The following is a 27,849-nucleotide window of genomic DNA, read 5'->3' on the forward strand; positions in this document are numbered from 1 at the left end:
AGGAACTCACGTGGATAACAAGCAGCAGCACAGCTCCCCACCTTCCAAGCACTACAGGGCCTCTCAAAGGTCTGAACAGAGATGGAAGAGCCAAGTACCAGCAGCTGGCTTAAAGAACTCAGATGGGAGCCTGACACAGATCAGCTGAGACACCCTTGATTAAAGCCGGCCATGCTTTATTGCTTCAGGACCTAATTTCTAGTTGCTGTCACCTGTGTTGAATTTGCTTCAGATCAATATTCAGTGACCTGAACCTGATGGGCAAGAAGGCACTATGAGGATCTGAGCTGGAGGAAACCCTTAAATGTGCCCTAAAAAACACGTTTCCCTCATGATGCGTTGGTGTGGTTATGTTAGAATGGTGACGACTTCGCACTGTGCATACAACTGTATTTCACTTTAAAAGTTTATCTTCTCAACAGAGAGGCTGCACACACTGTTACATCAATCAAGTATTGCTGTAGCTCTCATCACCTCCAAGGCCGCCTCCGCACACAAAGAGCAGCACGGCCCGGCCCTCTGCCCTTAGCGGCTGCCGGGGCCCAGCGCGGGGCAGGAACTTCGGCCTCCGGCACAGCTCCGCCCCGAGCTCAGACGCCGGGTCCGTCCCGCACACCGACAGCTGCGGGGCGGAGCGAAGCGCCGCTCGCTGTGGGGCCGGAGGCGGCCGGCCTGGCCTCATTGCGCCGGGGCGGGCACAGCTCCCCGTCCGCCGAGCGCGGTGCCGCCGGGCCCTACGTGCGCGATCCCGGCGGGGCGGAGTGAGAGGAGGAGCCGGGGCGGCCTGTGCGACAAAGCCCAGTGCGCAGAAAGCTGGTGACCAGGAAGCGGAACGGCACCGGGCTGCCGCGGGGCGGGGGGCGGGCGGACCCCACCTGAGCCCCGCTGCCCCAGCGCTCCCGGGCGGGAGCCGAGCCCTGCGGCCCCGCGGCTCGGGGCCAAGTGCGGCCGGCGCTGCGGGGCGGCCGTGCTGCCGCTAAGCCGCTTAGGGCCGGGCTGGCATGAGCCTCCCCGGCGGGGCGGCTGCGGGCTGCGCGCTGCGGGGCGGCTGAGGGTGCGGAGCCGTCCGTCGTAAGGAGGGGGAGGAAGCGGAGGGGACGCCCCGCTCCCCGGGGGGAAGGAAAATGGGGAACTGCCTCAAGTCCCCCACATCAGATGACATCTCGCTGCTCCACGAGTCCCAGTCGGACCGGGCCAGCTACGGGGACGGGGCTGAGCCGGATCAGGAGCCGCCGCCGCCATATCAGGTACGGGAGGGGGCGGGGAGCGGCGCGGCGGAGCCGGTGGGGACGGGGACGGACAGAGAGGGGCACGGGACGGGGGGGCGGGTTGAAGCCCCGAGGACCCCCCGGGGCGCTGCACAGCGTCCGTCCCCGCGGGCACCGAACGGCGGGTCCCGGCCGTGAAGTGAGGAGCGCCGCTTTGTTCCCCGGGGGGTCGCCGAGCTGTCGCGGGGCCGCACGGACCGTTCGGGACACGAAGCCGGAGACGGCGGAGGGGGGTCGGGGCCCGCTCAGGGGTCGGAGCCGCCTCGATCGTGTCCGGATTTGGGCTGAAAGCAGGAGGGGAAGGCGTCGAGTTTCCAGCCGTGCCGCTTCCTTTGTTGTCGTCGCGCGGTGACATCACTGTCTGTGCCGCTCTCGGTGCTCCCCGCACCGGAGGCCGCGCGCTCGGCGCTGCCCGGCTTTGTCTGCGGCGCTTCGGCAGCAGCTGAACCGGAGTAACTTCGTGCTGCGGGGTGAGCCCGTTTCTTTCAGCTCCGTGCGGTTCCAGGAAGGGCCGTTCGCTCTCCTGCCTGGAGAGGATATGTACATTGACGGCTGATGACGAGCTGGGGAAAAACGCCGGGTGCTCCGTCACGTCCTCACAGCCGTGGGGTCCCGGCACAGCTCTGTGCTGTGATGGCCACCAAAAGGACCCAGGGCTGCATTTATCCCCTGCTTCATCTCCATCCCTTAAGGAAGGATTGTACGTGGCTCTGAGCAGGACACGAGCCGTGTCTGAAGGGATCTGTAACAGTGACAGGTACAGATGAGTCCTGCGCTCCTTAGGGTGGGGAGTCACGCAGGAGTTGCAGACCTTAACGTATTATTAACAAGGCTGCAGGAAGTATTTAGCAGGGCAGATATTAACCTGTGATACTCGACGAACACTGGCTGTGACAGGAGGTCCCTGGGTTGCTCCATGGGCACAGCAGCCCTTGGTGGAACCATGCTGGGACCACTGGGCCCTGCAGAGCTGCTCGCTTTGTGTGACTGCTTCATGACAGAACAAATTCCCTAAGATGGGTTGGTTTTTTTTCCCCCGACTTTTTAGTAAAGTCTGCACAAGTCCATTAAATAAAGATGTGTGGTGTCAGGTTTTTTTGACAGGCGATGTTCTGAGCCAATCCTGCTTGTCCCTCCTGTTTGGGAACGCAATGAAAATTGTCCCTTGGAAAACAACCTGTCGGCTCTTGCAGGAGTTGAGAAATTGCACTGTGCAGGCCTTCTCCTGTCGACTTCAGAGCACAGCAGACAGTAAAATAAGCAAACTCACAGACATTTGTTACTGTGTGCATTCATAGCGAAACTCCCCCAAACCCCACGCACTGATCCCAGCAGATCTCAAACACTCACTGTAAGGGGCATCTTGTGTTGCATAGTCAGCATTCAAAGATACTCGCTCCACAAATATAGAAACACAGTGCTTTGTGATGACAAAATACCTTCACCTTCATACTGTGCAGTATTTCAAACACTTTGAGGTTGACGGGAGTTGTAACTTCAAATTGTTTTGGGGTGAAAAGGTGTGCAAGCCGAGCGCTGAACCTGGGGAACTCCTGGAGCTCCATTATTGCTGTAGTGGCAGCAGAATGTTGTGATCTTATCCTCTTCCTTGCCTGCCTTCCTCCGCAGGTCTGCATGTTCTCTCACACGCTTTAATTCTCATTCAAACATTGTAGAAAGTATCACCTATAAGGACAAGAATCCCGCATGCCCATTTCTAACACTGAATCTGAGCTATGATCTGGAAGTTAAAATAAGGCCAAGAGTTTAAAAACTTGTTTGTGGCACCTACTGCTGCGCACGAGGAGCTGTGGACGATTAACAACTTAAAACTGAGCTGCTGGAGCCTCAGCCATAAAATGGCTGCATTTGGGTTTGCTTCCTTTGGGTTTGCAGCAACGATGTGCAAACTTCCTGAGCTGCTCTTGCAAGGTGTGCTAACAAGCAGAGCGAAGGAAGCTTGCTGGGGTAGGTGCAGCGTTGTAGACAAGGACTTGTGTGTCTCTTTGAGCTAAAGTCTGTGCTATCTTGATATTCAAAACATTTTCTGTGTCTTGGCACGCTTGTTTTGTGGGTGTCCATACGGGAATCGAGTTAAGCAATAATTTTTTAAGGTGTTCAATTCTAACTGCAAAATAGGCACCTAATAATCTCTTTACTATTGCATGCCAAACTCCTTTTCATCACTGAGTGCTACTGAATCTGCTGTATAAAATTCCTGCTTCTAAAAGTTGAACTGAAAATTGGATTGTCAGTACAGACACACGGAATAATGAGGAATATCCCTGCCCTTCAGAGGCTCTGCATATACCTGTCACTTGTCATGTGCTGTAAGCTACGTGAGAAAGGCTTCCAAGGGAGAGCATTCCCCTTAACAGCTATCTGAACTCATGAAGAAGTGGTCCATTAAAACAGCAGCTGTTTTCCAGTGCATCAAGCTTAAGGGCTAACATGGAAAATAATTAAAACACACAGAGAAGAGTGTGTATTTGTATGTGGGGAAGGAAGTTACAGTTGACCAGCATTTTCATAGGCATGCTGATTTTGGCTGCCTCCATTTTAGACTCCTGAAATTACAACTGTTTTTCCAAGTGCTGAGCACATGCAACTCCATTTCTAACTAGTGAATCTGCTTAGGAAAGGGTTAGTTTGTGTTTATTTTTTTCCCCCGTCAAGTCCTCAAATTTGAGTGTGCTTTCAGGCTCATTCTTCTGTTCCATATTTGACTCCTTTGCCATCTGTTGGCAATATGCCTTCTGCTGCTTTGTCCACAGAACTCTGTTTTTACCCAGTTTCTCTTGCCTCTAGTAGTTCTTTGCAGTGATGTTATTTTGCAGAACAGATGTGCCGTCCCTCTCAGCCCTTGTCTCGTATTTCTCTTCTTCAGTAGTTCCTTAACAGAAAATAATTTCTGAGTTTACCAAACTTTGGAGCTCTGTTTGGTGGAGTATGGAATACATCTCTTCTTCCTGAGTTTCTCAAAGGTAGTGCTATGAACACTACACGCTGAGATCTTTTTAAAGACATACAGTGCTTGCTGAACGATTAAGCTACGAGTATGAGACGTGCCCATTCCCAGCATTGACCCTGTGCTCAGAGGAGCACGTTTGAAATGTTGACATGGAGGACAGGCTGGTGAAATACGTTGTTCCTTTATCTGGGAAGACCCAAAGCCAGCTCTGGTGCTCTGTACCGCCCTGTTTGTCTTTGGGGCCCTGATAAAATATTTCTCTGGATCTTTTTTTTTTTTTTTTTATTTTACTTTTATAATTTGAATGTATCGTTTAAAAACTTCCGACCTGGGTAGTCGCATGATTAGGTAGCAGGCACAAAATGAGGCAAGAGATCACAGATGTGAGCTTAAACCAGCGTGGTGTGCCCATAAACTTCTGAAAGCTGTCGGCAACAGCAGGTTTTGAAAATGCAATTTGGGATATCTCATGGCTTCTTTTAAATTGAGGTTGCAGCAGTGGCCTCCTTGGGCCTGCTCTGTTCAGTGAGCATCATTGGTGCTTGCTGTGCTCTTGTCCTGATCCATCTGTGCTGCTGGGCTTCCTTCCGTCTGTGCCCAGGTCTCTGTGCAGTGCCCTGCAGGTCCTGTAGCCTCAGTGCAGTGTTCCTTGTGTGAGAAAGTCCTCTGTTTGAACAGTCAGAGGCTGCCCTTGATATAGTCTGCTGCATTCACGTGAGACTTGCCACCGTGGATGCATGTGCTGGGTACATTTTGCTCAACAGACCACAAAGCTTTTATGGTTGTCTCATCATGACTTACGTTTTGACGTTACTAATACACAGGTGTTCCGATGCTGTCCTCTCAAAGGAGTGGTAATTGATATAGTTAAATGTTGCAATCCAAACGTGTTCCAATACAGCATTTGCACCTGTTTACAGAAGTGTGGGCAAAGTTTAGGGCATGATATTGAAGATACCGTGTTATAAATTGTTCTTAATGAATTTTGGCTGAATATTGGAATTCCTTGCCAGCTCAAAATAGGTTTTAAACTCCAATTGGCTGTGAATGAAATCAGCACGGTTAGAGGAGATGGGATTTGTATGGCCATATTTGAGTTCTGCTGTGCTCTTTCTGTGATGAACATTGGAGTCAGTTTCTTGACTGCTGCTGTTGAGTCAGCAATGGGTGAAGATCCGCCTCTATTTTGACCAGGAGGTTTTGCAGTAGGGGTTTCTAAAAGAAGAGAGGGTGTTCATAAGCTCATCTGGCAGAATGCAGGTTGATCCACTACATGCATTTCTCCAAGAAATGGCTAAGTTGCATCGAGATTTTATGCAAGGTCTGTTGCTGTCTGCTGTGACACTGTTATTCTCTTCAATAAAGGAAAGAAGCTTGGTTTAATGAACACCACCATCGACCCTTTCAACGTTTCTAGTTGAACTGGTTGTGGAATGTTAGGTCAAGAAGATAAAAATAACGCTGCTTGCTTGTGACAGACTTGTGTCTTCCAGCCTTTGTGCTTGGCCTCAGTGTTGCCTCCTCACAGACATGCACAGAAACCTATTTATATTTTGAGGAGTTAATGGTCTGTGGAATGGACTAACGCAAGTCAGCCGTGACTCTTCTCTGAGCTAATGAAGCTGTTCCTAAGAGACCAAAAAAATTACAAAATGAGCAGGTTGTGGCTGAGTTTGAGTAGAACCTCTTTAGGGGAAAAAACTGGCTGTTCTTTGACTATAAAAGGCAAAACAAGCTCCAGTTGAGGCTTAGACTGCATGGAAAAAAATTACTGAGACACCGTGGAAATCTCAGCAGTGAGATATGCAGGTAGATGTGTGTTCTTGGAAGATGCTATCTGCTGTATGGTTCTGCCAGCCTCCTGGATGCCTGCAGCAGCAACCCGGCCCAGCAGAGCTAGTTCCCATACAGCTCCATGGTGGGCACTGCTGGAGGTTGGGTGTAGATTCTTGCTGGCTGAAACGGAGACTTGGGATAATAAAAGCATAAGTCACTTCAGCAGGCCTTGCATAAGCTGTGGTCGTTCTTAGTTTGTTCAGTCTGATGTTTGGCTTGTAACTTTTGGCAAATTGCTTAACTGCTCTGTGCTTTAGTTTCCTCGTCTGTAAAATGAGGAGTAATAAAGCTTATCTTTAGTGCAGACATGCTTAGTAAATTAATTCATGTTTGCAAAGTGTTCTGCAATAATTTGATTTTAATAAAATGGTATTCTGCCGTTACAAAATGAACCTCTGCAGGAATTTACAGCAAATTATCTGCTGTGGAGAGGGAGCTTTATCAGAAGATCAGTTTAAGACAAGAGATATCTCTTGAAATCTGTTGTGGAATCTGATAATTTAGGATTTGTTTGGCAGAGCAGATGCTTCCAGATGCTCAATTAGAAGAAATGAAGAGGCAGTGGAGATGGTAATAAGAAATCTTGCCTAATCAGGATAATGAATCTTCATTATCCGAGGAGCTCTAGTGTTCTTCAAGGCAAGCCAAGCTTAACAAGCCATCCGGCCCTCCCCAGACCCAGGACCACCTCATGTCATGGAAGCTCCTGCATTTCCTGGACGTGCCATGATTCCTCAATGCAGTCTGCAGATGTTGCTGGCCGTACATCTGGTGCTGGGTTTCAGAACCACAGAAAATAAGCGAGTTTTGTGTTCTGAAGAGATAATGGTTTGTGGAATAGACTAAAGCAAACCAACTGTGACTTTCCTATGAGCTAATGAAACAATTCCCACGAGGACGCAGAGTTATGGAGAGCGGTTGTTTTATTTACCAGCCCTCTGTAGGAGTCTCTGTCGGTCACACTGTTTCTCAACAACGAAAAAGAAAGTTAGAATGCTGGTGGCCACGGTCCCTGAGCAGCGGCATGGACAAATAGCAGATGCATGCAGCAACTGGAGGAGAAGATGAAAGAGCTTTCCTTTCAACCACAGTTGCGTCAGCCAAATCACAACCAGCTGGTTTATTGCAGTGAACTGCTGAGCCGTCAGGAAGCTCGCGCACGCTCCCTGCCTCGCACACGTGCACACATGCATGAAACCATACCGAAGGCTGGTTTGATTTTGTTTGAGTGTTCTCATCCTGCCCGTGTTCAGCCACTGGCTCAGTCTTGAGGTGATGTAGACCTGTGCTGCCTCGGGGAGGGCTGGAACTGGGGGAGGAATGGGAGAAACCGTGACTCAGGGAAATGAGTTCCCGTAGTCCCAACGTGCAGCGATGAATGCGAGGGCTGTTATCCTTGTCATACTGAGTCTTGTTTCCCAGGATCGTATTTCTTTGGACACTGGAGCGGACTCTGTGACCTTCTTACTTTTCCCTCACCTGGAGCAGCGGGTGTGTCTGGAGGCACAGCTCAGCAGCAGTCACTGTACTTCGTTCCTTGAACTCAAAGGCCAAATAACCAGAGAAGGCCTCGTCCGTAAAGATGAATCTCAGCTGGCTGAGTTTTCCACGCTGAGCCCGTGTGCCATTAGAATTTGGACTGCAAAGACAAGTCCTAGGAGCATCAAGGAAATGCCTGTTTTATGACTAATAAAATGTAACGAAACTGCACAGACATCCAATGTTAGCAAAAAAAAAAAAAGCTCCAAACACCAAACCTCAAATATTTGGCACAGTTTTGGACAAAGGCAGGGAATCACTGCCACACAGCCTTGGTTAAACTGCTGATTTTTGTCAGGTATTTCCAGTTTCACAGAATCACGTGTTCTAATTTTTGTCATAGTAAAATTAATTTAAAAAGAAATGGCCAGCTGGGTTGGAACTCAGACATATCTGCATAGAAAATCCATCCAGCACCTACTGAGCTACTGTCCGAGTACACAGCTTCCCTACGGCCCTCACCACTATCGCTTTACGTGACTCCCAGTGATTTGTATACAGACTTTAGCCCTAAGGAAACAGAGCAATATTTATCTGGCTTTATTTATTCCCATAAGTAGTTTGGGAGACAAATCTCTTCTGAGTCAGCGTGCGCATGTTGCAGAATTGGATGAGGCTGGCTGCTCTCGCCCTCTTTTACAGCTGCGGGAGACGTATCTAAGAGATCAAAGTGCATCAGATTCCATTATTTCAGTATCTACAGGACAGTATAATGCATGACTGCTCTGGGACGAAGCCTGTGTCTGGCTTATTCATCATTGTAATTAAACCCAGATACAGAGTTTGCTCTGTGCTGAACATTAATCGCAGCGCCTTATGAACGCGGTTGGTGAAATTGTAATTCAGACATGGTATAACATCGCAGTATTGGTGAAGACCAATATTTATCTTGCCTGAATAAATTCCTTCTATTTGAATTTCAGAGAGCAGCGATTGCTCCAAGGTTTTGAAGAAACAGCTGTAAGAATTGCTCCACTACAGACCTTCCAAACTGCTAAACTGGTTTGGTCTGTAACGTTGCCTAACAGAAAGCAGTTAACTGCTGTATTCAGTGGGAACTCCATGAAAGGCTCAGGCTGGCAAACAAATGCTGTAAATTCAAGTTTAGTTGAGACAAAAATTAATGTCTTAGCACTTGTAGACTTCATTTTTTTGCTTGTTAATAGTACTTCCTTAATCTCTGTTGCCAGTTTCTGATGTTCTGGAATTTCTCTTCGTTGTTTTCTGTTTAGGTATTATCATTCGTATTGCAGTTGCATCCATCTATCTTCAGTTTAGCTTATGAGATATAGCTAAGTCATTGCTTTCAGCATCTGCTTTGTGAAGCTCTGTGATAGTATCTTTATTTTAGGACCTTACCGTGGCTGTGGATTGTCTTGTTGAGGGTGACATTCTTGGAAGTACCTTGTCCGTGGGAGGAAACTTGAAGCAAAAATACTTAATCTCAATTAACTATGCATTCTTTTTTAGGTTAATGGCCTTTTACCTCTTACACCCAGGGCCTGCAGCCCCACCCTGACTGCAGGTAGTACTGTGAGAATGAATCCCTTGGAACAGCTTCATATGGTAACTCATGTGGAGCTCTGCTATTTATAGAATCCTCCCAGCCAGTCATCTGCATGGACCGAAACCGAGGTGCAGAAAGAGATGTTTTCATTATGTCTGCGTTTAGACAAACTGTCTGGAATTTGTAAGCATTCAGGTTGTGTTTGCTTGCTTTACTGTGCAGCTAACCTACAGAAAATGTTTGCTGAAGAGTCCCCATTCCTTTTGTATGTAGCGGCTTTATTGATTTCCAGGAGGCAGAGTTGGCACTGTAGTAAATGTATAATTAGTTTTATTCTGCAAAACCATTCTGTAGGATCTTCTAGAAAAGAAAAAAAGTCATATCCACTTGCACACAAATACAATTTCATGCTCCAAGTGATCTTTGCTTTCCTCTGTAAACTGTAATCTTTCCTCTTGTTCGCAGAGTAACTTGTTATTCCTCCCTTCTAAAAGGAGCAAGATGACCCCAGCTTGGTGCTTCTTGGGGGGGAGCTCAGCTCGCCCTTCTTGTAGCTTCTCCTGAAGGCTCTTGGTGTGGCTGAAGTTGTCACCTACGTGGGGCTGGTGAACTGGGGAGAACAGAGCTGTAGTTCTGTGCTGAGGCAGGAAGCTGGGACATGTTATCCTTCCTTTCTTTTTGGACTGTGAAGTACAGCTTAAGGATGCTGTACAGTTGGAATAATAGAAATATAGTTGGAAACAGAGGGTATATAAGGAAAAGACTCACCAACTCTGAGGCCTTCAGTCAAGATGGGTGCTCACTGATGTCCAGGCTTGCCACAAGAACTCCACAAAGGAGCCATCTTCAGAAAGAGATGCTGCTTTAGTGGTGGTCAGCCCTTAAATGGGGTCTAGGAGAGGTGAATCAAGCTCCACCCGTTCCAGGAGCAAAGCTGGATTGCCTTCACCTGTGCTCCCACAGCTGACCCGTCACTTGCCTCAGATGGTTAATCAGAGGTTCAGGCTGTGATTAACAGTTTCCCTTACAGATGCACTGGTATTCAGACTGTGCTGTAGTGAACCTAGGCATGGCTTTCAGACTGCCAGCTGTAGTATCAGGAGTGTGCTGTCTCTTTCAGCTCTGTGTCATCTTAGTGTGCTGCGGATGAATAATGACTAATTAACTCTTCATTAAAGAGTGGGTTGGATCAAGTGTGCATGCTGGCAGGAGCTCTGCAGTGGACTCAGATCGTGGTGTCAGGCTTGGTGCCTGCTTCTCCACTACCCTTCTTCTTGGAGATTCCTCTAAGCACTTGGGCTGCAGCTGCAGTAGTTTTACATAAAGGAGCGAAAACTGGGAAAGCAGTAGTAACAGCCATGTAACAGATGCTACCAAACAGGTTGTTGGTGTTGAGGGATCAGACAAATGCTTCCATCTCAGAATAACTAGTCAGGCAGCCAGAGAACTGCAGGCAGAAGGGAATTCATCCATCCTTTTGTCAGGATAAGACATTTTCTTAGTATAGAGAAGTTAGTCTGATTCAGTGTGTCAGTAATGAGCTGTTTGGACTTCAGCATTGTTTCTAAGGAGGGGGAGGTACTTCTGTGGCTCTTGGGAAAGTGCTGCTGTCTGATGAAACCTAATGCTCCTGTCCTGGGGCCTGAGCAATGCCAGGGACCGATGCCAATTGAAACCATCCGTGCCCCTATGTTAGTGTGCTACACCTCAGGCATGTGGGGGAAATGAGAATCTGTGTTCATTTAACTTGATTTAATACAGGATTCTGTTCCACCTCTTAAAAATAATGTCTTTGATAGGCTGTACTGGAGAGTGAATGCAGCTGAGGCTGAGGAAGAGACTTGGGGGCTGTCTCTGTTCTCAGGATACCACAGGTTGAAACCAAGCTAAAATACACAGTGCCTTGTGAGCTTCTTCATGTTCTGCCATGATTCCAACACAAAGAATCTTGACCTTGCTATTTGCTGCTGCTAGAATGGCTGGTTTTGCTTTTCCCCCATTTTCCATTTACAGCCATGTGCTCCACGCTCTCTGTGGTGGCTTTGGTGCTTCTCTGTTCCCTCCATGTGTCAACTCACACCATTAAAGCATCCAAAACGGGTTCTCTCTTATTTTCTTCCTGTCAGCTTAGTGAACCGAACTGACTTCCTGTAGGAGATTGGATTTATCTGTACTCTCTGCAATCCATATATTCAATTTTTTTTTCTGACATCTCTGGAAAGGTCTGGAGGTGCCAGCTATTAGATGTGTGCTGTTTCCACAAATTGTTACAGCATTTTTGGCTTCTCCTTAGTGCAATTAAGAACGTGCTTGGACTGAACTGCATCCCAGAGCATGCACAGGGTGAAGGCCTGCTGCTGGCTTAGGAAGTGGGTGCACTGGGGAATGGTCTGAATGTGAAGTGCAGCCTCAGTTTGTCCTTTCTCATGGTAGAGGGGCAGTGATTACAGCTGAAGGAGTTAAGCTACTTCAGGACTATTGTCCAATATAGGCAAAGCCTTGCTTCTGTTTTACTTAATTGCGACTTTCCTGTTTAAAAACAAAACAAAAAACCCAACCCACTTAATAAAAAATATTCGTCTCCCACAACTGCTAACGTTTAGATGCTTTTTTCTTTTTTTTTTTTTCTGTTAGCAACTTTGTTAATGTTACCCAGCAGTTATGGGTATGTTTTAAGTAAAGGAATCAGTGAAGACTTTCACAGCCTGCCCATGCTGTGCAGCGAGCTGCTCTCCCGTGGGACACAAATGATTACAGTAACATCATTCATGTGCATTGCGGGGTGCTGCGGTGCCTCCTTCCTCACACAAGCCTTCCAGTTATTACTGTGTGGATTGTTTCCAAAGTCTGAATGTAACTTGGCAAGCTTTGTCTGTGCTGCTAAGAGTTTGATTACCTTTGTGTGTGCATATGTGAGGACTGCCGGGGTATGTGGCTTCTAATGCAACAAACTCGCTGTTATCTAAAACATTTAGAATTAAGAAGTAATATAATTATACCAAGTCAGAAGCTGAAGTAGTCACCTCAGTTTGTTGGATCCTAGAACTAAGTCAGGCCATGAGCAGTTTTTGGCCTGACCTGCAGGAAAAGCCCCTGAGCCACAGCCAGCCTTCCCCAGCTGCATTCACCTCTCTGCAGAGCTGTTGGAGTTGTCTTCCAAAGGAGCCCACTTGCTGCTTTGCTTGCTTTATTTCACAAAATATGCTGGCCAGTTTTCAGTTTGAGTACAGTAATACATTTTGTTCAGCTGAAATGCAGCTATTTACATTAGACCAGTCTCTCTTTTAGAAAGACTTCAGTAATGCAGCAAACTGAAGTAAGATAGTTTTATATATATATATATTTAAATCCTAGAAGCAGAATGCTTACTGTATTGCAGCAGCAAGGTGCCTGCGTGTCAGTGTGGAGTGTAGTAACCCTGTATTTGTTCACTTGATTCATGGGCCAAGTTCTCCCCAGGCAGCTGCCTGGTACAACGCAAGCAGCAAAGCAGGTCTGTAAAGCTGGAGGTTGCCACGTGTGGTAGGACTTCAGTGAGTGTACTGCCAGCAGGAAGGGCTTCCTTCAGGTCTGTTCTCAGCCCCACCTTTCTCCTGCCTCTGCCTGCAAAGTGTGCTGCAGGGTCTGAGCAAAAAACTGTGCTTCTGCTGCAGGTGGTTTCCACCATTGGGCTATCAGGAAGTCAGTAGGGGTGACACCAGGTCTGTTGCTCTTTTAGGTCCCTTGGGAGAAGGGGAGGAAGAAGGGCTTGTGTGCTGTTAAGCTCCAGCTGTGTGCTGAACATGAGCCTACCCAATCTGTGTAAGCCATGTAGAGCTTTGTAGCTGGGCTGGATGCAGTGAGAAATTGTCTGAGCATGGTGGTGAACTGAAGGTAGCACTGACTGTGAAACAGGCTAATTTGGGTGCTAGTTACTAACTACATCATAGCTTACATTAACTTGGATAGAAGACCGATTTGGTACTGTATTAGAATTTACGTATTAGTAAGCTGTGTGTGTGATCAGTGAGGTTATTATCTGCAACATGTATGTTATATGTGCTATAGGTAAGTTATGTTACACATGTTATTCTAAGCAGTTTTTACAAGGAGCTGATCAAGTTCTGCCCGTACCTCTCGTGCAAAGAGTCTCTTGATCAGCAGGCAACTAAAGCTTAAGAAGCTGTTTCACATTCAGATATTTATGGCCAACTTACACTTGTTATTCTTGTACCCAACAGATCTTGTTTTTCCTTTCCCAGTGTTTACCCTCCTGATTTATTCAGAGATCAGTCTTAAATACCTTTCAGCCTTTGTTTTTCTAGGCTAATGCTTCTATTTTTATTTTGCTTGTCAGTGGGTATAAAATTCAAGAAACTTAGTTTTCCTGAAAAACAGAATCTTATCTGATCCATAGTCACTGAAACTTAAAATAAGGATAAAAGCCAGGCATGGTTTAAGTGATGGAGGAATCATTGCCTGGGTTGCTCAGCGTCTTGCAGTGAATTTTGACTGATAGTGGAAGCAATAGAATCATTCAGGTTAAACTTGCAGAACGTGCAGCTCAGGGATCCACAAGGCAATCCACCTCTGCTCATCCTCGTAGCTGTTACTTTCTCTCATTTGGGTAAACTGGGTTATACTGTTCTGGACCTGACCAGGAGCACAGCATTGTGTGAACCCCTACAGACAAAAGCCAGGACCAGGCCTGTATGGTGTTTCAAGGCTAATTTCTGTGCAAAGCTTCACCTGAGCAATGAATGTTTGTTCAAGCCAATATGCCAGTCTGAAAGTGCCCCATAGGAAATTCCTGTATGGCTTTCAGCAGATCTTATTTGAAGCCATCAGGCTCCTTCCTACCAGAGCACACAGGTACAGCCATGCCAAGCCCTTTTCTGCCTCCCTCCCAGGTGACCATTTTGTTTTTTCTTCAGCTGTCTGATGCAAAACAAGTGGAAGAACAGAAGCCATTTGCTGCAGTGACTTCTATTTATTTCTTTACTGCAGTGAAGGTTTGCCTGTAGGAACGGAGGTATCCCAGGTGAAGACAAGAATTTAGACTGACTTTATTACCTTGCCTATTAGCTGAGGGCTGACCTGGGAAATCTGCAGTGTCCCCTGGGAAGCAGTCCACCTAGGTTACTTTGTGATGCAACTGTCCTCTCAAAGGGATGTGTTCAGGATAGGTGCCCTTTTGGAATCCATCCAGTAAGCTGAGAACAAAGTTGCTGCTGAAATTGGTAGGTATCTTTTTGTTACTGTATTTAAATGCACAAGGAGGCAAATACAGCCCCAGCTTTCTCTCTCCTTGGTGTCAGTGCACCCAGCCCAGTGGGACAGAGGGGTGCTCAGACACAGCCCTCTGCTAAAGTTCCTGCTTTGCTGGGATTTGTTGGAACAGCTCGAAATTAAGTCAGCCATGGTCTCCCAAGTTCACTGGTAATGCTGAAAAGGGATTTGTGGTTGCAAATGCTTCGCGAAAGCATTGCTGACAGAGTGCAGCCTAGCAAATAAGATTTAAAGAAAGGATAACTAAAATATTTCCGTAGGAACTGAGTGAACAGTGTTTCTGTTCCTACAGTTGGAACCCCAGGAAGAAGTTTCCCACCTGTTTTTCTTCCCCTTCTCTTTAAGGCTCTCTAGCTATTACACTTACCTGTAGCCACACTGTAATGACTCCTGAGTAACAAGGTGCTATGCTAGGCTAAATGCCATAAATTAGACCTAGAGATCTCCTGGGGCTTTCTGGATAGCTGTTTGGCTGTGTTGTTTGTTTGTTTTTGACATAACAAATGGAGCACCTCTGGACTTACTGTCTGCAAGCTTTCCATCTGTAGCACAGTGTTACTTCATGTAGGTATTTCAACATGGCTGGAGCTTGTTTGTGTCTGGCAACATTGCTCTTAGTGATCCAGTGGGTTGTAGCAGGGCATGGTTATTCCATCCCAAACATTTGGACAGGAGAATAAGATAAGCAGAAGCGTCTCTTTACATCGACATAATACTTGAAGGAGTGTTGGTGTGTAAGTGGGGCAGTGGGCTGAGTAAAGGCAGCCTTATGTTCTCATGTCTGACAACAAGACACCATGGCCTCCAGTCTTTGCTGGTGGTGTTTTTGTGTCAAACAAACATGTGCAAGATCCAAAGAAAAGCATGTAAAGAAATAACAGACTCAAAATGTTGCTTAGAGAAGAGGTTGGCTGCTGAAGGACATCGTAGCTTATTCATTTGGGCAGTGGAACATCCGCTGTGCAGCCTGGCTGCTCCAGTGACTGAAGGCATTTCGTATGCAACTCTAAGGTGTGTTTCCTGATGACAGGCTGGGGATGGCCCCCGTGTTCATTGACTGCCTCTGTGCATTGCAAGCTTGAAAATAAGTAGGAAAAATACGTTCTGGAAGTACTTTGCTTGTATAACCGAGTCCTGAGAGAGCTATTTATGATTTTTCTACCTGTTCTTGGCACAGGCGTTTTTTCTGTTAGGAATGGTTTGACAGTTGGATGAGATCACTCTTGGATTCGTGCCCTGCGAGCTAAAAATGCGGAGTCACTGCTTGCGAGGACAAGACTGAGCTGGAAGAAAATAGAAACATTGCCCTTGTGTTGGCTGCTAATACTGCATTGGGAAGGGGAGCAGCTTCATAAAGCTTTAGCACGGCTTAGTTTTTTGTCCAGTCATTCCTTGCCTTTAGATAGTGTGCTACTTTAAAACAACCCGAGCAAAGAAACAACAGATGTAGCAATAATCATTGATGCCTGAGACATTCCCCTCAGATTAATAAATGACGGCAGAGATGAGCCGATAGCCGGAAGCCGTGCCTCTGGCCATTTACTCCTGCTGCTTATTAACTCATAGCTGAAATAATTAATGTTGTTATCAAATGGCGCTAAAATGAATAGCCAGATTTGTGTGTGTTCATCCTCACAGAAGTGTGACATGGGAGTGCACTCAGGAGAGGTGACAGCATCCTCACGCTGTGACGTTCTGGGCTGCGCGTGGGCATCGCTGACGAAAATCCTTGGTATGCAGCAGCGGTGCTGGCAGTGCTGCCTGATCCAAACCCCATTGCTCTGCAGCTCAGAGTGCTGGAGGAGCAGCAGACCTGCCCTGCTGGCTGCCTGGGGCCGGGCAGAAGGGAGGTGGCAGGGCAATGATGGGGACACATCTCCCGGCTGGTGCACTATGCTGACACATGGGACAGCTGTTCAGGGAGGCTCCTGCTGCACTGGCCCCAGTGTACAGTGGGTGTGGTGTGTGTCCTTCACATATCTGTGGCTTTGTACCAAGCTGATGGAGAAACGTGCAGGAAAAGCCCTGTGGTTAAGCTGTTGCCAAACCTAGCATGACTGTGTGCTATTATTGGCCTCGGAAGGCTGCTGGGTCCTCTGCAGGTCACTATTTGTGGCCTGGGCTCAGGTTTTGAGTTGTGTGTGTTGATCTCAGGGACATGCACTTCGTGTTAGACTGAGACACTTTGTGCTTGTAACACTTCATCAGAAATGCAGATGCAATTAAGGCAGTAAAAATGGCTGCAGATCTGAGTGTGCTGTCGAACAGCCAAGGTGTGGCAGCTTCCTGCTTGAGTGAGCACTCATAATTGACAATGATTTTGTTAAAAATGTAATTAAAATATTTCATGTTGAGTACAAGGTTGTGGTCACGTGAAGTGTAAAGCAGGTTTCTGAGGTTTGGAACAAACCCTGCTGTCATGGGCTGCCTTGCTGGCTGATATGGCCGTTAAGCTGTGTTCTGGGTGGCCCTGTTTGCCTTGGGAACGTGCTTGCCATATCATTGGAAGATAATGCCCAGATAACACATGCTCTGATCTTACAGATGAGATCACCCTTCACTTGATGTCACCAATCCTTTGATGTCGTGCCCACTATATATACTTCTGAAGTCCATTCCCACTTCTGCATAAGAATGAATGATATTTTCCTGCTCTGTTGCTGTGTTGTTAATAGACCAGACCAGCTCTTGTACTGCATGCTGAAATATACATAGCCACATCTCAGATTTACACGTGGAAGCTCAGCCTGTGCATATTTATACTTCAGCTGTCCTCCCCTGATGGATTGCTCATGGCTTTGGTGCACGCGTATTTTCACGTTTGCTATTTTGGCCCTTTTCCGCTGCTGTTCCTCTTAGCTAATTAGAGCTGACTTCTGTGACTTTGCTGCCTTGTTCCTGAAGTACCGAGAATGGCTGAGTTGTTCTTAGAATCTCCTTCAAGCCGAGGTAACTAATTGCCAAAAGATGCATTTTAGCACTCTTGCTATTTCTTAAGTGTTCAGGGTCAATATTTCGGGATGGTCTGAAGGCCCTGAGTGGGGAATGCTGGTTCCTGGCTTTTCCAGGCACTGCAGTGTCTGCACAGTCAGTGATAAGTGTTTGCTTTTGGAGAGGTCGGTCAGAACAGTGTGCACACAGCTGAACATGGGAGCCACTGTAAAGGAGGTGACAGGACCTGTATTTCAGAGGCAGCACCCTGTTAGATCACCTTGGGTCACCTGGGTGCTCCTGGGAGGTGAGCAGGGGCTGCTGGAGATTGGCCTGACAGAACCAGGTGTGTGAGCTTGGGGTTTTTGTCAGAGCCTTTGAGTGCTGCGGGCAGTGAGACACAGTGAGACACGGTGTCTGGAGGCTGACAGGTGTGTTGGGACAGAACCTCTGTGCTGTGCAGCACCCCAGCCTGGCATCAGGAGAGCATGCAGAGATCAGCCCTGCTGCTTTCAGCCTTGATCCCTTTGGTTTATGCTAGAAACAATTGCAATGATTGATGCCTTACCCTTTCAAGAACGTAAATAGGCGTCTGCAGGAAGTGCGAAGGATTCCTGTGGGTTCGTGTTCTGTCAGCCCCTCCCTCGCAGCTCTGCAGTGTTTTCCCCCATCTCGTGCTTGAATGCGGCCTTCAAAGAAACCCTTCACTGGATTCGTTGTTTACCAGTTTTTTGGCTAACCTTTGTTTTTGCCTCCTGCTCACTGGCAGTGAGTGAGTGGGATGCAGCAGGTTTGCTTTGGACCCTTCAGGCAGAGGCAGCCTCACTGTGACCTTTGTCTTCAGCCTCTCCCGCTGCTCTTTAGGACCAAGTTTCTCGGTTTTATGTTTTCTTCCCAAAACGTCAGGCTTTTATTTGTTGTGAAATCTGCTCCTCGTTCTCCCAGCAGCCATCTCGCTCAAAGTGCTGTGTATACACAGCCGTGCTGCTGTAAGAGAGGGGCTTTCTGCAGAGATAACCACTTGGTGCGAGGAGGAGAGGATCAGTGCCAGCAGTGCAGATGTTGCTGTTTGCATATGGGTGAGGATGATCTGTGTACATGTGCTTCTGCTGGCACCAGCTGCAGCAGGGGCTGCTGCATCCCCAGCCGGCTGCTCTGCTTCGTCATCCTTGGGGTGCAGCACTCTGCATGTCCCTAAGTAATGTCAGGGGCAGCTCTTCTTCCTTGTTCTTCTCGCTGCCACAGCTTGACAGAAATGTGTGGATCTCTGCTAACTGTGGATGTTTTCCCTCCACGTATAAAAATAACCTATTAAAATAAACACGCTGGGAGCTGTGGGGTGAGGGCTCTGTGATCCCCTTAGGAGCTGTGTGCCGGTGTCCCAAGTGCAGCTGTCGGGGGGCTCTGGCTGGAGGTGGGGGGTTGTGTGCTCTGGACTCATAGGAACGTGCAGAAATTCACCCCCTGAAATTCCATGAGGGAGGAAATTTGAGGGAGGAACAGGGGCAGCTAAATCCAGCAGGGAGCTGGTGACCAAGGACCTGCTTAGTGGGAATGCACCCAGGGATGTGGCCCTGGAGCCAGAGGAGCCTGCTCTGCAGTCTGGCAATGTAAGAATTATCTGGTTGTGTCAGGAGATTATGCTTCCAGGGATTAATTACTGCTTTTTAATTACTACTTTTCTCCTACCATTATTTCTAGATAATCTTCGGTGTTTCAGATGCTTTGGTGGGCAATGAGATCTCCGGCCAGCTGCCTCCATGGTGCATCAGCAGAGCTGGGCAGTGGGCAGCCTATGGGCTTCTACATGATAGCACATGTAAGAAGTGTGAAACCAGGTCCCTGGAGCAGCTCTTCTCTGTCTGGGAAGGCAGCATGTATCCAGTTCAACAGTGGGTCTGCTGGGCAAACCCAGTCTTGATGGCACTCAGTGTATGTGGGTGTGCTCAGCCCAGCTGTCAGTCCCCGCTGCCTCTTCCAAATGGGAGAGGTGAGACGAGGGAATTTTTCTTTAAAAAGAACTCCTTAGTGTAAGTGCTCAGCTATTGCAGTTATTTATACTGCCTGGCTACCTGGAAGCAGGAATATAAAAGGTTGGGTAACGATTTCATTACGCGATGTTTTATGGCAACTGGTATTCAGCTTTATAAATGAACTGTTCTCTCCTGTACGGCAGAAAAAGGTTTTTATATTTGGCAGCCTGCTCATAATATTCTAAGGATTATTAAAGTAAGCTTTAGTTGCAGTATAATGCACATTATAATGGCAAGTGGTTTTACAGTAATATGTCTTGGGGGAGGATATTATTTCAGAATGGGTATTAACATAGGGATGGAGCTTGAGTCTTTTCATCCCGGTCAGAATGGCATTTCCAGAAAAGGCCTCTGGACCATTATCCCAGTTAGTTCCTTGTGAGTAATAAAGTAGTGAGAGGAGAACGTTTCATGCAGTTCAGCGGGGATTTTGCAAGAAGCAGAAAAAGCGAGATCTTTATTTCTCACCTCTCGACTTCACAGCTGTGAGCTGAAGTTGTCCGTGTCAGGATTCCTTGGGGGTGGGAAGTTGGAAGGCTGAAGCTGTGTGTGATGTCAGTGCTGTGAGGGCAGCATCAGTGCAGCTGGATGTGAACCACCTTTACGGCCCCCAGACGGTGCAGCGCAGGACAGACGTGGCTGCATTGGAGGGGCTGCAGAAGGGAGCTGTGGGAATGACTGGGCTGTTTGGTTTGAACAGTTTATTTGTATTAACTGAGCAGGCAGCCCCCACAAGGAGTGTAAGTGCTGCGCCTGCTGCTATTTGAAGACTGTAAAAACCAAAACAAGACAACTTGGGATAAACACAGCTAGAGGGAAGTTTGTCTCCTCTGTTGGGCTGAATGCTCAGAAGCGCCGGTGCTGTGATGATGATCAGTACTGCAAATTAGGTGCAAATCTGTACTGCAGGGTGATGTGCGCTGAGAGCAGTGGGGAAAAGATGTAGAACCAGAATCCCGGCATGGAGGTCAGCGGTGGAAGGTGGGGGCTGAAGGCAGCAGTGAGGGCTGAGTTCTGGAGCTGTGGGATGTCAGAACTGTTCGTCTCACCTCTGACCTCCCTGAAGGGATAATCCGTGCATGCTGGTGCAATTATTAAAAGCAACAAACAAACAAAAGCCCCGATAACGCACTGCTGATATGCGGCGTGCAGGGATCTTAAAATAATCTTTATCCAGGGATTAAGAGTTTCTGATCTACCACTGACCTGCTTTCACAGAATTACAAATTCATTACACTTGCAGGAACAAGATGGAAATGCAGTAAAACAAATAGCAGCAGTTTTACAGCAGTGTAAGTAACCAGGGTGAGCTGCATTGATGAGAAAACCTCCCAACAAAAAACGGTGCTTAACAAAACCTTTTTCTAGGCAGAACCCCAAGTGTGCCTGGGAATCCATGTGCAGAAACTGTGTCTGGGATTCCAGCAAGGTGTGAAAGCGTTTATTTTCACTAGAAATAAAAAATGCCGACCTCTGGGTGCCCTGTGTGATTGCTCTCCTCGCTCCCTCAGTGGAGGATTGAGGATTGACATGAAGACACAGACCCTGCTGTCCAGCTGGAGTCTGAATTGGTGCTGCTCCCACAGGGCCAGGGAGAGGAGAGCGGGATGTGAGAGGAGCCAGGGAGAGCCGTGCTGCCCCTGTGCTGTGATGGGGCACACACTGCTCCTGTGTGCCACTGGGGGCAGGGATAACTGATGTGAAGCAAAGCAAGTGCCAGTGAGCAGCTTTTATTTTGCTGGCTGACACTTTTATGGCAGTTTGATTGTTTGGTTTGGCCATATAGATATATGTATATATACATACATATGTAAAAATTTGTATGGAAGAATAGTTAGCGTGAAGTTTCATCTTAGTTTGAAACGCCTGGCGTCTATATCCAACGATAAAGAACACAGACTTTGGCTGAAAGCTCAGTATTTTGTAATTCTGGCTGCAGAAACATTTTCCATGGTAGATAAAAGTGAGCCAGAAGAGCAATAAATCTGCACTCATCAGGACAGTAATAATTACATGGGTCACCTGATTTTTTTTAATGTATGTTTGTGCCATGGGGCTGTAGCTACAAGTGCTGTTGGAGCGAAGCCTCAGAGCCCCAAAACCACCCTGCAGGGTGCGGGGCCTTGTGGTGCCTGGGGTGATGGACACAGAGAGACATGCAGAGGGGCCATGAGCCCATGGGGGCTTCTGTGCCTCCAATGGGGAGTGGGCAGCTTTGGGGGGGTCACTGCGGGTGCTCCCCATGGTCTGAGCCCTGCAACGTGTGTGCCCATGTTCTTCCATTTCACTGGCCTGGTTCCACGCAACGGGCTCTGGCTCGGGCAGGGCAGGCTTTTAATAGCAATTGGAGGAGAGATTAAAGTGCCATCAGACAGTGTGTCAGGGATCAGGGATGGAACAGCCACTCGTTTTTATTTACAGTAACGCGATTTATGTGTTGTCACAGCAGCCTGGCAGACATCACCCCCTGGTTTTTCATGTTCCCATGCAGAGAGGCAGCACCATTCTCAGCCACTGCAACATCCAATGTGGTCCAGCACAGTGTCCTGTGTCCCCTCCTCTAATGGGGGACAAGGCACGGGGCAGCGGCTCTATTACAAGCAGGACCTGACATGGGGGGGGGGAGCTGCCATGCTGGGATGGCAGTGTGCTGTGGTATGTGGAGGGGATGGAGTGCACCGCTGGCCCTAAAATAACAGGGAGTTCTCAGGGGAATGGCCTCTAGGGGTTGGTAGGAGCAGGTGCTGGTATGCAGCTGGGAAAAGGGAGGGGTTTTGGCCTTGTTTGACCTTCAGTGCTCACAGTTGTGCTTACTGTCCCAAACCCACCTGAAAAGCTGTCAGCTCGGGGCTTGTGACTGAGGGATCGTCCCAAGAGCTGTCTGAAATGCCAGGGGTTTGACTTGCAGCAGGATCTCATTTAACTGCAGTTTCTTACGCAGTGATGCTGTGCTCAGCTGTGTTGCTGTGCTCAGTTTGCTGTTCGGCAGTGGAGCCGTCCGCTGGCAGTCCCACATCCTTCTACTTTCAGGCATTTTGAGTTCCTCGATCATTTTTCTTCCTCCAGTTCCTGCATTTCTTTATGTTTCTGTAACCCCTTGCTGTCAGGGCTTTACCAAATGAGCTGTATTGCTGTATTAAACACCTGCACCCTTCCCTGGCTCAGGCAAGCAGCACACTCCTTTCCTGTGAGAAATAAAGGAGCACTGATGCCGTCTCCTACTGGTATAATCCACAGAAGTACAGCAAAGCCATGAAAATACAAAGGCAGGGGCAGCTTGTGGTGCTTGCAACACCAGATCAGAACAGGGCCCTGCCCTGGCTGAGAGGTGCGGCGTTAGGGAGGGGAGCGATGCTTTATCTCCCCAGCACGCAGGTCAGAGCCACACCATGGGTGCTGCTGTATGACAGGCCACCCCCAGCTGCTGGCTGTCCCAGCAGTGCACAGAGAAATTGGTCAGGTCATGGGAACCGTTAAAAGGCAACTGTGCTGGAAGGGAACTGTGACTTTGTGAAATAGAGCCTGAGCCCTAAGGAAATTAACCACACTTACTGAACACCAGCAGTGCTAGCCCAAAGCGTGGCTGAGGTGTCACTCACAAACCCATCCTGTATGTAATTTTAGCCACGAATTTGCAAAGGAGGAGTGGGAAATCATCAAAATATTTGTAGGACTGAGAGAAGAAAAGTTAAATACATTGCCTGCGCGGTCCTAGGAAATACTAGGAAAGCCTTGGTTTAATTTTTTAATAGAAATATTTTAATTTTAGGAGCAAGTCCCCGTTCCTGTGTATCACCCAACCCCTAGCCAGACCCGGTTGGCAACGCAGCTGACAGAGGAAGAGCAGATCCGAATAGCGCAAAGGATAGGCCTTATCCAGCACCTACCGAAGGGAGTCTACGATCCTGGAAGAGACGGCTCTGAGAAGAAGATCAGAGAGTAAGTTCCACAGAGCTGCTGTGCACGTCCACTGGTCTGTGCTGTTCTCATGGGAAACCTCATCTGGTCTTTCTGTTTTTGCCTTACTTTCAGGGAGTGTAATTTGATGCAGCTTTCTTCCATGCAGAAGCCTTTTTGTTTTATCCTTCTTCGTTTTTCTGCTATTTTCCCTCATGTGTGTAATTTATGCCCTTTTCTTCCTCCCTTTATGGGAAAATAATTCCATGCTTCTGCTTCTTCATCTTCATGGCTCCCATCTCCTGTTTCCAGTTCTGTGCAGGCTGCTGTGCTGTCCCATCCCTGGCTGCAGGCTTCCTGCTAATGCTGTGGTCAGGGGCTCCCAGTATGAAGAAAACACCAAGAAATCCAGTGCTGGGTGGAGCCAGCACTGATGTAACAAAGAAATCTTGCCATATCTGTCAGTAATAACAGCAGTTTGCGTGATAGTCATATCTGACAGATACTACATTGCTTTTCATTTCCAGTGCGCTGCCATCACTGTAACTATGTCTTGTTTCCCCAGGTGCGTTATTTGTATGATGGACTTTGTGTATGGGGACCCTATCCGATTTCTGCCATGCATGCACATCTACCACCTGGACTGTATAGATGACTGGTTGATGAGATCCTTTACCTGTCCATCCTGCATGGAGCCAGTGGATGCAGCACTGCTTTCATCATACGAGACTAACTGAGCCAGGGTTTCTCCGTGAACCTTCAAGGAGACCATCCACGTCAATGGGTTTGATCCTTTTGTCATTCAGCCCAAAGAGCCAGAAATTAGGAATTAAGGTCATGCACAAAACATACATTTCCTAATGAATAAAAAATACTCCTGAATGGCTGCAAATATTGGGAAAAAAAAAAAAAGCATAGTATTTTAGAGACTATAGAAAAAGTAGGTTGTTATTTTTAATGTAAAGCCTTGACCCAGCGTTGTCTTTAATGTTTGTTCTTACACCCGTATATAGGAATTGTAAAGTGTTACAGCAACTGTAAATGTTTAAACTGTGTGTATCCAATTTTATTAGCAGTAAGATAAGAGGTTTTTTTTTTTCCTAAATAAAGTAACTTTTTTTTTTCCTGATTCTTTTCACAAGTCCTGGCATTTGGGTCAAGGCTTTATTAAAATCTACATTTTATAACACTGGCACAAAGAAATAGTTTTAAGCTTGTTTGCACAGTTCTTTTTTTTTTTTCTTCCTTTCTTTTTTCTTTTTCCCTCCACTGGAGATGGAATTCATTGCCTTAGGTCTTTTTAATAGTGTAATGTTATTGTTGGGCTGGCTCTATGCTTGAAAACCAGTTTATTTATAACCTGTTACAAGTGCTATATTTTGTTTGCAGTTAGGAATATGCAGACTTCAAAGTGATCTCCTAGCTTGTAAGCAAACTGAGATGCATTATCCCTTTTCTGCAAGTGATGGTGAATATGAAGATACGGAATGGGTCCTGCAACTGAGAGTATGATATCATAGCTGTTAGAACTCGCTTCAGTTTGCACTAAACAAATCTTTACATGTGGATGTCTACCTGAACTTGACCAAGGTAAAAGTGGGCCAAGATGGACAGTAAATAAGCAGTGAAGCTGCCATAATTGGAAACAAAGAAATTGGAACTAATATAGCGTTAGCAGCAATTACTTATTTTATCTTTTTTCTCCCTAAAAAATGGTTGCCTTGAATTGCAGCAGACGGATACTGCATCTCTTGTTCTTGTAGTTCTTAGGTTTCAGAAGTTAAGAATAAACATACTGTATCTCAGTCTCCTGTATTACATGTATCTGTTAAGCCCTGCTGGCTGACGCATCAGTCCACCATGCAGATAAGAAATCTTACCAAGCAAAGAGAAAGTATTTTGTTCTGCGCATAAATGCAGCATCTAAATGAATGCAGATCGTCACAGCAGCAATGGAGGGGGAAAATAGAACTGCTGGAGTCACAGTGACAACATTAGCTCGTTTCTGCAGCAAAATTACGTGCTTATTAAGAGGTGGTTGCAAGATTGTAGCTGTAAAGAACTTTTATCCATTTAGGGTGGGTTTTTTTCCTTTTTCTTTCTTAACGTGCCCTGCAGTGACTTGTATACATTCAGTGCAGCGCTGATCCATTTTGAAGTCTTGGTCTTGCAGAATGAGATGCAAATCTCACATAACCACAGCGAATCAGGGAACGTTCTTGTTTGTTTTTCACGTGCTGTTTGAGTACTTGTTCTATCGAGTTGTGTTTGAAGACCCCAAGTACTTTTGACCTTGTGTATTGACCAGCTACAACTGTGCATGGCACGGATACTTTGTGAAGGGTTGGTGAGCAAAAGGCAGAACCAACACGTTGATTTATTTATTACTCCTATAGCCGATAGCAACCTGCTCCCTTATTGAGGAACTCCAAGCCGCAGTTGGAAACAAAGCAGTCTACAGTCCTACATTCACTCAAATTCTACAGATTTACCCGGACACAATTTTGTGCTTAATTCATACATACATGCTTACATGGAGCAAAATCGGGGCGGACAGACCTGAAGTTGTGCAATATTTTTCAGTGCAAAATAATTGTTCCTTTTCATCATTCCATGTGTGTTCCTTTGTGTCCTCCTTTGTCTGGTTGGGGGAGGGGGGTTTGTTCTTCATTGGGAAGGGGTATTACTTCCCTTTTTTTTTCTCCTCTCTCTCTCTATTATTTTTTTTTTTTTTACATAAAACAATGTCCACATCAAGTATTAGTTATTTTATCTTGTTAAAAATGGCAAATGAACAATTTTAAAAAGCATCACCATCCTGTTGGTATTAGTCTTTATTTATTACAAGCCTTGGTTAAAGGAAGACTTGAAGGAAACATGGAGTGAATGGTACTGAATGCGTTTCTAGGCACTTTTATGTAGGTGAGCTTCACTGCTGTACTTACTGGTCTATGGAAAAAGAAGTAGTAATCCAGCAATTACAGCACAGTACTTGGTGAATAACAGAAAAGTCTGGAAGGGGTTGAAACAACAACGTTCCAAATAAAATAAATTCAAATTTTAGTTTAAAAATGAATGTGTAAATAAATAAATCCAATGGCTTTTTCTAGTTCTCAGGGTGCAGTGCTGTTCTGGCTGATTTCAAATTCAAAGCAGTTCATCCAAATTCAATCTGAAATGAGGCACACACTGAACCCCAGCTACAGCTCTGAGACCAGAATGGTGCCTCAGTTCCACCACCTGGGAGGTGAGGGCAGAGTTTGCCTCCTGTCTCAGGGTGTCCCCTGAACTCCTTCCTCACAGTTCGTACAGCACAGGGATGTGCTGAGGTGGATGATCCACGTACCCCATCAACACCAAACACCACAGCAGTGTGTTGCCCCATTTACAGACAGAGCAGCCGCAGTGCTGGAGCAGGTGGGCATGAGGGCACTGCTGTTTCCAGCAGGGAAGGCATGAGGTGCGTCTGCAGCTTATGGAGGGGAAGGGATTTTGTCTCATACAACAAAAGAAAGCCAAGATTCCTGCTGAGGCAAAAAGAAATGCAATGGCAAGGAGCAGGTGCTTAGTTTGATAAAGACCTTTACACTTAAAATACTTGCATGCTTCAGGAATTATTATTTTAATCATTTTATGTCTAAAGACGATCATCCTTACTCTGTTATGCCAGTTCACGATGTAAATTTGAGAGGCAAACAGAAACATACATAAACCCAGAGAACTTCTTCAAGAAGAGCTGGAGGTGGAAGAAGATTTTAACCACAGAGGGGTTTTGGAGCTGTAGCTCTCAGCTCCCCAGGGCTGAAGGTAACTGCATGCTTGGGAAGCTGACAGCCCCCTCTGCAGCACTACAAGGGCATGCGCCCAGGCAGAGGGATTGTGAAATACCTGGACTTGAGTTGCCACAGCTTCAAGAAGTCGCCATTTCCTGTCCTTGTGCAACAGTGGTAAAAAGAAAACACTGCGGAGTCAGTGAAACAAAACTGAGATGGCTGAAACCAAACATTGCCGGGGTGCAATCCTGGGTTACAAGGGACGTGCAAAGTGGCTGCTGGAAACACAGCATGTCACAAACACCACATTTTTGTTGAAAACACAACTACTGGTTTAACCTATAAATGCATCAGTAGAGCCTGTCCCACAGAGCACGTAGCACCCGGAATAAAAAATAGCTTCAAGGATTAACTTCTGCTACAGACAGTGTAACTTAGGAGAGCATTATTTATGCCTAACTGTCCTCTGCAGGTTTAAATCTGTTCTTTGACTTTGAAATTCTTAAATGAAACAAAGTTTCTACCTCTTGCTAAAAGAAATTTCCAAATAAAATCTGCAAAAGCATATTTATATGGAAGAAATGACCATGTTTGCATGCTGTCAGTCTGCCTGTTGCAGTGTCTGCTCTGTGCATCCACTTACAGCCATGTAAAGCTGCAGGAAGGAATCTGTATACATGAGAACAGTGAAAACACCTACTTGTGTTTCCAGCAGCACAAAGGTGGGTGTTTTAACCAGCAAAAGGGGATCAACTGTGCTACAACCAACCAAAATTCCCCAATCCTCCATCCTCAGCTTGGAAAAAAAAGAAGAACTTCATAAACT

At 46.8% G+C, this 27,849-nt stretch overlaps 1 protein-coding gene across 1 annotated transcript; it reads left to right on the top strand.

Annotated features, from left to right (window-relative positions):
• Positions 1 to 1,114: 1,114 nt before the first annotated feature.
• RNF11 (ring finger protein 11) lies at positions 1,115 to 26,060 on the top strand. Its single transcript, XM_015870470.3, has 3 exons — positions 1,115 to 1,247; positions 23,123 to 23,292; positions 23,816 to 26,060. Exons 1-3 carry the CDS (start codon positions 1,125 to 1,127, stop codon positions 23,985 to 23,987), a joined length of 465 nt encoding a protein of 154 aa, XP_015725956.1. The 5' UTR covers positions 1,115 to 1,124; the 3' UTR covers positions 23,988 to 26,060.
• The last annotated feature ends 1,789 nt before the right edge of the window (positions 26,061 to 27,849 follow it).

Source organism: Coturnix japonica, chromosome 11 (genome assembly GCF_054131305.1).
Source record: "Coturnix japonica strain WE chromosome 11, WE-NBRP24, whole genome shotgun sequence".
Lineage (NCBI taxonomy): Eukaryota > Metazoa > Chordata > Aves > Galliformes > Phasianidae > Coturnix > Coturnix japonica.